Source organism: Labeo rohita, chromosome 22 (assembly GCF_022985175.1).
Source record: "Labeo rohita strain BAU-BD-2019 chromosome 22, IGBB_LRoh.1.0, whole genome shotgun sequence".
Classification (NCBI taxonomy): Eukaryota; Metazoa; Chordata; class Actinopteri; order Cypriniformes; family Cyprinidae; genus Labeo; species Labeo rohita.
Window position 1 is genome coordinate 58,681,534 of NC_066890.1, and position 14,767 is coordinate 58,696,300.

Here is a 14,767-nt window from a genome sequence, read left to right on the forward strand (position 1 = left end):
CAAGTTTATATCTCGCAGTTGATTTTTTTTTTTCCTCAGAATTGTTTATATTTTGCAATTGTGACTTTTTCTCAGAATTGCGAGTTTATATCTAGCAATTTAATTTTTTTTGTGAGACAAACTCAGTTTTGACATTTTTCTCAGACTTGTGAGTTTATTTCTCAGTTGTTTTTCTAAAATTGCAAGTTTGTATCTCGCAACTGACTTTTTTTCATTGTGATTTTTTTTGTTTCCGAATTCTTATATCTCAATTATCATTGTTTTTTTCTCAGAATTGATTGTATTTTGTTGAGTTTATATCTCACAACTGACTTTTTTCTCATAATTGCGAGTTTATATCTCGCGATTGTGATTTTTTTTTTTTTTTTTCCCTCTCTCAGAATTGTAAGTATATATTTTGCATTCGACTTTTTTCTCAGAATTGCAAGTTTATCTCTCGCCGTTGTGATTTTTTTTTTTTTTGTCCTCAAAATTGCGAGTTTATATTGCAATTGTCATTGTTTTTTTCTCAGAATTGATTGTTTATTTCGCAGTTGTGACTTTTTTTCTCAGAATTGCGAGTTTATATCTAGCAATTTATTTTTTTGCCAGACAAACTCAGTTTTGACATTTTTGACAAGTTTACATCTCACAATTGAATTTTTTTCCTCAGAATTGTGTTTATATTTTGCATTTGTGACTTTTTCTCAGAATTGTAAGTTAATATCTCGCAGTGGTGATTTTTTTTTTTTAGAATTGCAGGATTATATCTCACAATTCTGACTTTATAACACACAATTGCAAGTTTATATCAAAATCTGAGAGAAAAATCCAGAACTGCAAGATGTAAACTGTAAGAAAAAAAAAAAGGATTATGAGATAAGTCGCATTTACCATTTTTATTTTTTATTCAGTGGCGGAAATAGGCTTCTGTATTGTTGAGATACAACTATAAATTTTATCTTAATATTTTCTGCTTTTGTTTCAATTTTAGTTCGTTTCAATTATTTTCTTGTGTATGTTTGTCTTTTCTTTTTACTTTTTGTTGGTTTTATATGTTTATTTTTTATTAATTTTATTAGTTTTCGGTATTTTAGTACATCAAGTTAAACTAAATAAAAAATGCTGCCTTGGATGCATTTTTATGTTTTTTTCTTTGATATTAGATCTCAGCCAGTATTTCAATTATTTATGCATTTCGATTTAGGCGATGACATGATGAAGACTGTAATGTGGGTGCATGACGTATGTGTGTGTGTTTACGTGAGCGCTGCAGCGGGGTTTCTTCAGGACATGATCTATGACATACAGTAGGGGTGGAGTGCCTGAGATTTAACCGCAGGTGATATTGACATTCAGCGTGTTGCTGAAGCCCCCGGGGAATGAAGAGAGCCGGATCACAACCCTAGCAGCCACACAAAACCTCAAAGAAAAGCTGGTGTTTTTATTCGAATTTATAGATTAGTTATGATTACTTATTGACTGCTGTCAGTCAGTACCTTAGACAGGAATTCTTAAAGGAATTCTTGAGCTAAAATTGCTAAACTAAGTGAAAAATACTACAAGTGAGCAGAAGATTAAAAAAAAAACCGTTGAGCCGTGAACTTTGTGATTTAGCACCGATTGGCCACTTTGTTCACACCAGATACCCAAAGAAAGCGTTCAAACGCCCGTCATTCCCATCTCTGACACACACGGCGAGCCATATGTGGTGAAAGGTCTCTTTGGGCAGCGCCGCGTCTCTTGGCTGTCAGCGAAGTGACTGTCAACACTGTGCTCATCTGCTGCCAGCATCTGCTGCCGTCTTTCATTCCCAACAACTACTCCCCAAATGATGGACCTCGTGCTCTCAATACAGGAAAACCTCAGCGGGGCGTCCCAGTTTCCCACACTCCTCCCTGCGCCTGATATTACGGCTCATCCAAATCCTCGTCCAATTTTGCTCCGAAATACACCCATGACTAGAAAACTCCACACGCCTCGCGAACGCGGTTTAATGCGAGCGCAAGTCCCCGACTCCACCGCGGCGGGCTGTTTTTATGAAAGTGGCCCCTGAGGGTCCTCGGGGCAAAGAGCTGTGATTCGTTTTTTTACATTTACTTAACAATGCTTTCATGTTTTCATCAGGATCTACTGTGAGGATAAAAACTCTTTCCTGCAGGACTGCGAAGACGACGGAGAAACCGCAGCGGGGGGCCGATTGCTCCATCTTTTGCAGGTAAATGTGTGTTAGACTCAGGTGATCATCTGAAATATTGGGTAGTGCATGTTATTCAAGGTGATTTTGATGTATTTGGATCATGGGTTCTTCTAGGTTTGTGTATTCTGTCTGCTGGGTACATTTTGTCATAATTTATGACCTTCCTCTGGAGAATTTCTGAATGTTCATGCTGCTCTTAAAAGCAAATCCTAACATAGACTGTCCAACTCGGAAGAAATAGGTAGGATTTTTTGTTTATTTATTTGATGTATTTATTTTTTTTAGAGCTATGGATTTAATACATTAATTTGTGTATTATTTATTCAAATCAAAAATATTACTTAACATTACTGAATCAAGTAATTTTAATGGGTTAAATCAAATGTAATTAGCTATTCACGATAACAATTGTAGGTTAATACTTTTTTCAGTGAAGTTAATATTGTGATAATAGTCTGTTTTGCAAAAGAAAATCATTCTAATCAAAGCCACGACAACTGTTGTGTGTCTCCGAACAACACACAGAAGTGAATCTGCGAGTGAGTCAGCGATTCAGTGATTCAGTCATAAAGATTCTTGCTTGGTTTCTGAATTAAACAGTCATTCGAATGAATCGGTTGCATGAATAATTCAATGACTCAGCCGTAATGTTACTGGACTTCATAATCTCAGCAGCCAATTACTGCCATTATAAACCTTGGAAGAGCTTATTATATTTTAATATAACTCTGACTGTATTTGTCTGGACGACAGCATTTTAGTGCCACGTTTAGAAAGAAAGATTACGAGATTAAAGTCATAATATTTAGACAAAGTCTAAATATTATAAGAAATCAAAAAAAGGTTGAAATAGTTTGAGATTTAAGTCAGTTTGAGAATTTATTTCAGTCATAATTTCTTGACTTTATTCTTGTAATTTTTAAAATTTATTCTCGTAATTTCTCGATTCTCGTAATTTCTCGACTTAATTCTCGTAATATTTCAAATTTATTCTCGTCAAAATTTATTTCATAATTCTCGTATTTCAACTTTATTCTCGATTTTAAAATTTATTCTTGTATTTAATTCTCGTAATTTCTCGACTTTATTCAAATTTATTCTCGTAATATTTTCTCAAAATTTATTCTCGTAATTTCTCGTAATATTTCTAATTTATTCTCGTAATTTCTCGACTTGATTCTCATAATTTCTTGACTTTATTCTTGTAATATTTAAAATTTATTCTCGTAATTTCTCGACTTTGTTCTCGTAATATTTTTAATTTATTCTCATTATTTCTCGATTTAATTCTCGTAATTTCTCAACTTTATTCTCGTAATATTTCAAATTTATTCTCGTAATTTCTCAACTTGATTCTTATAATTTCTCGACTTTATTCTCGTAATATTTCGACTTTATTCTCATAATATTTCAATTTTTTTCACATAATATTTCAACTTTATTCTCATAATACTCCTACTTTATTCTCACAATTTCAACTTTATTCTCTAAATATTACGACTTTAATCTCGCAATCTTAGATTTTTTGTTAATGTGGCACTAAAACGCTGTCGTATGTCTGAAAGAAGAAAGTCATATACACCTAGGATGTCTTGAGGGTGAGTAAATCATGGGGCCATTTTCATTTTTGTGTGAACTATTCATGTAATATCCATTTATTACAGTATCACTATTTATGCAATATTGCATTAAAATGTTTGTATTTCTAAATCTACGTTTTTGTAATGTTAATTAAGTGCTTTACTCATCTAACACAATGACTTTAAATCTTTTAGGGTGTAATTTCTCAGCTCAAATTGATGTGCAATTTGATTATGTAGATAAAAAATCTAATTATTATCCAATACTTAGGGCTTTTTTTTTTAATCTTCATGTTTAAACGGCGTTTTAAAGCACCTGATCGTGAAGCGTTTTGCAAGCCGCGCACGTGTCAGACGTCAATGGCACATTTCAGGCGTCTTGTTGATATGCTGCTGGGATTATCGTCCCTCCTCCTGTCTTGATCCCAATTCCTTTCTTGCCGTGTCAGATATTTGCACGCCTATGTGTCATTCATCCATAATCTTTGCTCTTATCTCCTGTTCTCTGATTAAAGGCCTCGGAGCGCCGGCGTCAACACCCTCCGGTGTGAAATACGACATGACACTGTAATCTCTACCCACTTTCATTTAGACCCGAGCAAAAAACCCATACAGCATTTCTGTCAATAACCTCGACGGGAAATAAGCCGGCGGTCTGCCGCGACATTTGTTAAATTTATCAGGAAACGGAGCATCTGTGATGTTGTTTCTCAAATGATCTTCTCTCAAATGTGATTTAGTTTGTTGGCTTGAAAAGAGTAGCGTGATTTATGAAGCGTCTGAAGATGATGAACGCCTCCTTTCCAGTTTTGCTGCACTGTACAATTACTCCAGAAACACTATTTTTTCCATCTGAGTGAATGTGGAAACTAGATGATTTCATCTTATAAAATGTGTGTGTGTGTGTGTGTGCATATATATGTATGTATATATACACACACTACCGTTCAAAAGTTTGGGGTCAGTAAGACTTGTAATAGTGTTTAAAGAAGTCTCTTATGCTCATCAAGGCTGCATTTATTTGATTAAAAATATAGAAAAAAACAGTAATATTGCAAAATGTTTTTACAATATAAAATAATGTTTTTTATTTTAACATACTTTAAAATAGAATTTATTCCTGTGATGAAAAGCTGAATTTTTATCAGCTGTTACTCCAGTCTTAAGTGTCACATGATCCTTCAGAAATCATTCTAATATGCGGATTTATTATTAGAATGATCAGTGTTGGATAATATCAACCGTTGTGCTGCCAAATATTTTTTGGAACCTGTGATTTTTTTTTTTTTTTTTTTTTTTTTTTTTTTTTTTCAGGATTCTTTCATGAATAACAAGTTTAAAAGGTACAGTGTTTATTCAAAATATAAATATTTTATAACAATGTAAATTATTTATTATTAACTTTTAATAAACTTTTAATTATTAAATTAATACATCCTTGGTGAATAAAAGTATTAATTTCTTTAAAAAAAAAAAAAAAAAAAAAATAAAAATGTACTGACCCCAAACTTTTGAACGGTAGTGTATATATATATATATATATATATGAGGAGTTCAGATGCAAAACCAGCTAAAAGCTAAAACTGAGATAATGATACTGAGTGAATGCTTGTTTGGATTGTTTTGACTATTCAAAAGAGAATATAGGAAAATAGAACTTAATTGGTTTCCTGCTAACTACATTTCACATACATAAACAAAAATCTAAATCGAATGATTCACGGACCATAAATTCAGATCGAAGCTTCAGAGTGTGGATCACGAATCACTCAGTTCGCAAAATGATTCACAGACACGCTCCATTCTGATTTAAATCAAATGATTCACGATATGCAAAGTGTCGATCTAAATCAAATGAATCGCGATACACACTTTCAAGTCCCGGTCTAAATCAAATGATTCAGAATGCGCGATTTGAAGTCCTGATCTGAATCAATTGATTAACAATATGCAAAGTTCCGATCTAAATCAAATGATTCACAGACCATAATTTCAGATAGTAGCTTCAGAGCATGGATCACAAATCATTCAGTTCGCAAAATGATTCACGGACATGCTCCGTTCTGATCTAAATCAAATGATTCACGATATGCAAAGTTCCAATGTGAACCAAATGATTTGCGATTTGTGCTTTGTAGTCCCAACCTGAATCAAATGATTCACGATATGTGAAATGTCGATCTAAATCAAATGAATCACGATATGTGAAATGTCGATCTAAATCAAATGAATCACGATATGCACTTTGAAGTCCCAATCTGAATGAGATGATTCGCAAAGTCCCAGCACCAAAGTGCTGATCTGAATCAGATGATTTGCATCCCATAGTCCTGATCTGAATTTGGGACTTTGGAGCATGGATTGTGATCAGTTATTTACCATATGCAAAGTTTTGATCTAAATCAAATGATTTGTGATATGCAAAGTTTTGATCTGAATCACATGATTCATGATCTGCAAAGTTCATATCTAAATCAAATGATTTGTGATACGTGCTCTGAGGTCCTGATCTGAATCAAATGATTTGCAATCTGCAAAGTTCCGATCTAAATCAAATGATTCGCGATATGCGCTTTGAAGTCCTAATCTGAATCAAATTATTTACTAGATGCAAAGTTTTGATCTGAATCAAATGATTCACAATTTGCAAATTTCATATATAAATCAAGTGATTCGTGATATGCAAAGTCCAGATCTGAATTGTGAATCATTTTGTGACACAATGGTTCAACTGATTCTGAGTTTTGAAAAGCTCAGTTTCACCCATCACTATACGTGCTTTTGTAAAGTCATTAAGAGCGATGTTCGAAAGTTAAAAATGAATGGCTCTTTCGATCTGGTTTTTGCTAGTGAGTTGTTTGAAGTGAATAACTGAAGTCACAAGTTTGAATCAATCAAAGCGGTTCCAGTGTAAATGACTCACTCAATTGATTCGGTTTGTCTGTTCCTCTGCTTTTCATGTCTCCAGCCATGTTTACACAACACTTTCACTACTACTACTGGCTTAGCTTGCTAGTTTTATGATATTAACTGAAATAATTGAAAAAAAGTTTACAAAGAAAATATAATTTTTTCCATTCCAAAGAAAACATCTTATATTGAGGTGAGGTAACCGGTTTACTGCTTACTAGTGAAACACTCCATTAATATGACAAGCTGCAGCTCAATGTTAGATGGAAACACTGTGCATTATGATGGAGTTTGTAGCTTAATTCACTACATTTGAAATAGTTTGAGCAGTCGCTGACAGTTCAATAGGAAATCAGCTAAAAGCATCCAGTTATTCATACCATTGAAGTCAATGTTACATTTACAGTAACATAAATATATAGTAGTCTATATAGAGTGACAGTCAAGACAAAATGAACTTAATGGCCTCATTAAAATGTTAAATGGCTCTAATAGGAAAAAAAGCAATACGAATCTAGAATACGGCCTGTTTGTTGACCTCTTTCTTGGCGCATGAATGAAAACACACCAGTGAAAGCTAGCAGCCGTTCACATGAGCTCATTTAGATGTTTGGAGTTCATCCCACAATTTCCTGTTTTGCGACTGTGACGGCATGTTTGCAAGAGAAACGACTATTAATAGAGGTGGCGTGTGCAGATGGCTGAGATTTCCCTCCCCTCCGGTTTCATCCCCGCCGCGCCGCGGGAAAAAATACAACGAGCCAGGACTGTACAGACACTTGAGAGCTGTCATTCTTCACAAAGAGTGTATTTTGTCTGTTCTGCGCCTTTGAAGCTCCTTTCCCAAACCGGGACTGACGGGCCGTGCAGCGTCTTGGGAAAAAATGTGGCACTAAGGAAATGTTTGTGAATCAGTGACGCGTCATTGAATGTTTTACTGCTTAAATGAATTCGTAAAAAACATTGACGCGGCTTCCAAGCTAATACTCTAAGGATTTGTTTATACGCTTATATGCAACAGGTTCGCCGCAGCCAAAGCCAGGATTGCGTCTCCTGCGATGTTGCAGAGGTGCCAACGACTGTTGGTTTACATTTAGATGAGGAATGCGGTGCTGTATTGGACGGGTTTGTGCGAGCAGCACGACGTCAACATTATAATCCTGTGGCAAACAGCAATCAGGGTTTGCCTCAGAAATGTTAAAATCTGTTTTCTTTGGCTTCTGTGCAGATCCTAGATGTGCGTAACGTGCTGGTGGTGGTCTCTCGGTGGTACGGCGGGATCCTGCTGGGCCCCGACCGCTTCAAACACATCAACAACTGCGCCAGGAACATCCTTATTCAGGAGGGTTACACCGACACTTCAGTAAGACTGCACAACAAACGCTGCTTCTCCAAGACTGTTTATGAATTATATTGTTTAAAGACTTGTGACTGTGTGGTTTGGTTTGGGGAAAGGTTGTCGAATCTCTGCATTTGTTCTGTTGATGTGGACAAAATGCTTACATTTACTTATATATTAAATTTTTTTTATATATATATATATATTTTTTTTTTTATATTTATTTTTTATTATATAAGTATATTTATATTAGTGCTGTGCACACACATGCATGGATATATTTAAGAAAAATATGTATTTTATATATTAAATACATTCATATCTATTATCAATTATATCAATAAAATATATGTAAATATTTTCAAATAATATACTATATGTGTGTATATTTATAGATACATACTAAATATACACAGTGCACACACATATTTTGTATGCAATTAATCGCAATTAATCATTGCACAGCACTAATTTATATATGTATTAAAATAACATCTAAATAAATGTTGCTAATATTACTGATATTATAGTAAAATATTACTATAATATTAAATAAAATTAAATGTATAATAAATTATAAATACATATTAATATTAATTAACATGATTAATGTTGCTGATGTGGACAGAATGCTTAAATGTGTGTATTATTATCACAAATGTATACAAAAATATATACATATGTAAAACTAAATGGATATATATATATATATATAAATATTAACACCACACACATGCACATATATACTGTATATAGTTCATTAATAAGTAATCCAAATAAAGTGATTAAAAATTAGTAAATGTAATAAATATTAACAAATAAATGTTCAATATTAATAACAAAAATGCTACTAGAATGCTGATATTTGAATATAGATTTTTCTTCTATATTATTCTAATATATTTTAATTAAAATACAATTTACCTATGCAATTTGTTAATTGCATTTGAGTACTTATTTAGTATTTATATAAGTAATAAATTAATACAAAAATGAATAAATATATAATAAATATTATCAAAAAGAAACATTAACAGAAATGCTGTTAATAGAATTAGTATATTTGTATATTTATTTTTATTATATATTATGCTATTACATTTTAATTATAATAATAATTACATTTAAATATATTAATAATTTGAGTATTTTAGTGTCTATATAAGTAATAAATTAATACATACACATATCTAAATAAATATGAATTTAAAAATATAATAAATTATATATATACATATACATATATATATATATATATATATATATATATATATATATATATATATATATATAATGCATGTATGCAAAATTATATATTATAATATTGTTATGATGTTATATATTCTATATATATATATATATATATATATATATATATATATGACATAAATAATAAATATTAACTAATAATGTGTGTGTGTGTGTTAATTAATATTTGTTCATAATTATAAATAATAAGATAATACACATTCATATGTCTAAATGTATTATAAATTAATAAATAAAATACAAAAAATATACACATATATAAAACCAAAATAAACATTTTAAACATTATGCATGTGTAAGTGTGTGTATGTATATGTATGTATGTATGTATGTATGTGTGTATGTATATATATATATATATATATATATAATGATAGTTAATTATTATTTATAAGTAATCCAACAAAAAAAGTGATTAATATTTAATAAATATTAACAAAAATAAATATTGCTGTTAATAGAATGCTTATTTTTTTGTATTTTAATATTTGTTTGTTTATTATATGTAACTAAAGCTATATATATATATATATGAATTAAAAAAATTAATTAATAGACAAATATATACAAAGAAATATTAATCAAGTTTTTTTTTTTAAACGATTCTGTCTACTCCAGCAGAATAATGCAGACATTCAAGAATCTTTAACAAACCCAAACATCATGAAAGTCATTTTTTCTAAATGGAAACAGTTCTCCTGAATGTGCAAGGTCTCCTGTTGACGCATTTGTTTTGTTCCTTCCGAGCTTGGTCTCGCTGCCGTCTTTTTTTTTTCGAGTACTAAATGTTCAATATTCGTTTTTTTGGTTACGTCTATGAATGCGCACGGAGAGAAGCTCTCCTCTCGAGTGTCCGCCACTTACTCATCCGACAATCACAGTGATAAGGTCACACGAAAACAAGTTGTGAGGAGATTTGCCCGGCATGCGCCTGACTTCTTCTGAGGATTCATTTGTTTGTTGTTTTCTTTCATTTCTGTGCAAATGAGGACCCGTGCACAGCTGCGGGGCTGCTATGGTTACCCGGATAATAGGGGCGCGCCGTCACATACGCAGACGTACAATTACACGCATGTGTGATATGATTGTTTAAGGTTTCGCTAGAATTCATTACAGAACGCTCGACTCAATTAAAGCAGCATGTGGGGTTTTTTGAAGCCGTCACGACTCACGAGCGGGAGCTCGGGCCCGTAACTCATAGCTTGTGACGTGTTCTGGAATTGGGCTGATTGGCGTTAAAACAGTGCGCTTTTCTTCCGCTTCTATTTTAAACCAAGATAATGGACCGAACGACTGTGTTTTCCAACTCGACAGCCCCAAAAGTTGTTTACGTGCACCAATATCCAGGCAACCTGCTTATTAAAGACTAGTGGGTCTTTTGTACAAATCATAATTGCTGTAATTTGAGCATTTGGCTAATTACAGTTTTATTTTGTTATGCCACTCCTGAACTATAACACTAAATGCACGCTCTGCTTAAATGCATTAGTTGAGATAAACACCAAGCGTATTGATTAAATGGCGCTCGTTTAAGTCCTTCTCATTTTAACACCGCATGCATATCGTAGTTCTTTATGTTCACATATTGGCTTTGAGTGGAATGCAATAAGATTTCTGAATTTGTGGTTTTAGCCATCAGCCCGTATGGATTTCCTGACAGCGTGCATGGCTCAGTCTCAGATGCATCACGCTGTTCTTTCAGGGTGAAGATGAATGTTGTGTTATCTTCGCAGTTTGAGCCGGCTGACTCATTGTGTTCACATTCTGTCCACTGCGGCTCAAGAGTAATTAACATACAATGCATAATAACGACCACCGCCGCGCCGAGTAGCCGGGGGCGCGAGCGCGTCACGTGTGAAATAATAAGACCAGACTTCTTCCGAAACTCTCGTTTGGACACCATTGGGTCTAAATAATAAAAGCAGTCAGAGGAATTTTAACAAGCTTGGTGAAAATGACAGTGACATTATTTATGGCGCCGTTGCTTTATATTGCATCAGGGAAATATGCGATAAAAGTTGTAAGTCAAAGCTCCGATTGCTACCGCAAAAATTGGGTTTCAATTCTCAAACGTACACCTTGAATGCTCACAGGCAATTGTTCACAGGACAAGGGGTGGAAATTGTTTTTTACTTTTGTGAAGAATTTTTTGCTTTTAACCTGAAATGCACTTGTGTATTTTAATCTCAGGCCCTTCAGTGTAATCAAGTAAATTTGTTTGATTATATCATTATTTTTTGATTATATTTATGCATTGTTTAATCAAATAGATGTTGGCTTCGCATTCATCAACGCTGGCGTCAAAAAGAATGAGAACTGATCTCACAGGTGCTTGATATCCGCACTGCCAATATTAGATGATTAAGTGTGCAGAGTGTACCGAAAAATAAAATATTGCAAAAATTAAAATTGCACCCCCTCAAGCCATCCTAGGTGTATATGGCTTTATGACTTTCTGCCTTCAGGCAAATACAGTCAGAGTTATATTACAAAATATCCTGGCTCTTCCTAGCTTTATAATGGCAGTGAATGGGTGTTGAGATTTTGAAGCCCAAAAAAGTGTGTCTACACATCATAAAAAGTGCTCCTTACGTCTCTGGAAGGTTAATAAAGGCCTTCTGAAGCAAATCATAACATAAGCTCCACAGCGAATATGCTAGTCTCACGAGAACCAAGTTTTGCTTACAGCAAAGGAAAACCAGTCTCCTCTTGGCTAATATTGAAATCTGCATTTTCTTAATTTATGACTGGCGGTTTGTTTTGCTCTCTACTCGATGCTTCTGTGTTCGTCTACACGTTTGTCTATGTCCTTCGATGTCATTCGCTGGAACGCCACTCTCTCGTGTACGTGCACATCCGTCCTAGCTGTGTACGAGTTTCGTCTTTAAAAAAATGTCCTGACTCTTCCAAGTTTTATAATGGCAGTGAATGGGTGTCGAGATTTTGAAGCCCAAGAAAGTGTCCACGCATCGTAAAAAGTGTTCCACACGGCTCTGGGGAGTTTATAAAGGCCTTCTGAAGTGAATCGTAGCATAAGCTCCAGTGAGAATATGCTAGTCTCGTGAGAACCAAGTTTTGTTTACAAAAAAGGAAAACCAGTCTTCGTTTCACTTATACTGAAATTTTCCAACATTTTTCTTTGCAAATTCTCATTTTGTACTTCTAATTTGTGACTGGTGTTTTTGTTTTGCTCTCTTCACTGCGTTTCCGCATTTGTTACTGTGTTTGCCTACGTCTTACATCATCCGCTAAAATACTATTCTCTCATACACGCACATATGACAGTGGACGCTAAAGATTATGATTTCTAAAGTTTTAAATATGGATATTTTTTACAAATCTCTTTGAAACGCATGAAAAATTCAACTTTACTCACCCTTAAGCCCTCCTAGCTCTATACGACTTTTGTCTTTCAGATGAATACAATCGGAGTTATATTAAAAAATATCCTGGCTCATCCAAGCTTTATAATGGCAGTGAATGGGTGTTGAGGTTTTGAAGCCCAAAAAAGTGCGTCCACACATCATAAAAATTGCTCCTCATGTCTCTGAGAGGCCTTCTAAAGTGAATCGTAGGATAAACTCCAGTGGGAATATGCTAGGCTCGCGAGAACCAAGTTTTGCTTACAGAAAAGGAAAACCAGTCTCCTTTTCGGTTATATTGAAATACTACAACATTATTTGTTACAGATCCTCCTAATTCGTGACTAGTGGTTTGTTTTGCTCTCTTCTCTGTGCTTCTGGGTTCGTCAACACGTTGGTCTACGTCCTACGACGTCATCTGCTGGAACGCCACTCTAACGGAAGTTTATGCTTTATAAAGTTCTAAATATGGATATTAAAATTACCCCATGATTTACTCAATTCAAGTCATCCTATGTGTATAAGGCTTTCTTCTTTCAGACGAATACTAACAGTTATATTAAAAAGGTTGTCTTCTGATCTTTATATTGGCAGTGAATGGGTGTTGAGATTTTGAAGCCAGAACAAGTGCGTCCACATCATAAAAAGTACTCCACATGGCTCTGTGGGTTAATACAGGCCTTCTAAAGCGAATCAATTCATTTGTGTAAGAAAAATATCAATATTTGAAACTTTATAAACCGTAATCTCTAAACTTTTGAATGCAAGTTCACAAGAGAGTGGCGTTGTAGTGGATGACTAGCTAGAGATTATGGTTTAAAGTTTTAAAAATGGATATTTTTCTTACACAAATGCTTTGATTCACTTCAGAGGCCTTTACTAACTTCCCAGAGCCATGTGAAGCACTTTTATGATGGATGAACTCACTTTTTTGGGCTTCAAAATCTCAACACCCATTCACTGCCATTATAAAGCTTGGAAGAGCCAGGATTTTTTTTTTTTTAATATAACTCCAATTGCATTCATCTAAAAGATGAAAGTCATATACACCTAGAATGGCTTGAGGGTTAGTAAATCATTTATGTTTTTTTTTTCCCTTGATCTCAAATTTTATATTTTCGTCTGCGACCGCAAAGCTGAGGTCGTTATTGACAGCACAGCCTAGCAGTTTTAATTAGCTGTAGTATTATACTGTAATTTAATGTTGGAACAGATGTTTTTGAAGTTATTATAGATTTCTCTTTCTTCCAGCTGGAAGATCTTCTTATCACTTGTCTTTTATGTTTTCTTTTTGATTCTTACAATTCAGGAGGAAGCAGCCAAAGCTGGAGGCAAGAACAAAAGACCTAAGGGCAAGAAGGTGAAATGAAAAACCTTCCTGGAACAGGCAAGAACTGGAATGAAGGCAGACTGGCAACTACGAATGCTGAAGGATTCAGACAAATGAAATAAACTGAAAATGCTGTTGTAATGAGGGTTAAACAACTTGAAAGTCATACCAAAAATGGCTTGTGTATGCAATTGGGTTTAATGGTCTGTTGCTACGCATTATGTCACCCAAGTGCTTTGTCTTATGAATAAAGATTTTTATGAATTACAAATTGATTTGCAAATGAAGGTTCGAGGCTCGCCCAAAGTCACAAGGACAAACGAGTGCGAAACAGGTAATAAATACCCCTGACATTCATCAGCGACCTTTGATCCTTTTTTCCGGTTTAATGATGCTCTAATAATGTAATTTGATAAAGGCTGCCAAAAGCAATTTGAGCTTTTCCAGGAGCGTCACACCAAGAGGAGATTTTTACAGCAAATATCAGACATGTCATTCCAATGTTTGATTGTCAAGCGTCCATCATTTAGTCCCTCAGAGAGTCGCTCTCCAATATTGCGTTTTCGCTCATATTTAACCTTTTGAGTATCGCACTGCAATCAAACTTCACAGGGCCAAAGTCCATCGCCACCTGGTGAGTTTGCAGCACTACGACTTGCATGCTAATTGCCCTTAATGAGCTCACGTGAGAATAGCTTGATCGTTTTGGCGCACGACATTCTAATAAGCAGATGCTAGGTCATGGGAGAAGCATCTGAATACCAAGTTGCGCAACGGTTTGGTGGCGTGTCTCGGAAA

At 34.2% G+C, this 14,767-nt stretch overlaps 1 protein-coding gene across 2 annotated transcripts in view; it reads left to right on the plus strand.

The window, feature by feature from the left end:
* Nucleotides 1-14,059, plus strand: part of impact (impact RWD domain protein) — a 40,658-nt gene extending 26,599 nt beyond the window's left edge. For both annotated transcript variants that reach the window (XM_051094376.1, XM_051094377.1), the window contains exons 10-12: nucleotides 2,107-2,197; nucleotides 7,898-8,032; nucleotides 13,949-14,059. In XM_051094376.1, coding sequence (XP_050950333.1) covers nucleotides 2,107-2,197; nucleotides 7,898-8,032; nucleotides 13,949-14,008 — 286 coding nt within the window. In that variant the 3' untranslated portion in view covers nucleotides 14,009-14,059. The remainder of the gene's footprint in view (nucleotides 1-2,106; nucleotides 2,198-7,897; nucleotides 8,033-13,948) is intronic.
* The last annotated feature ends 708 nt before the right edge of the window (nucleotides 14,060-14,767 follow it).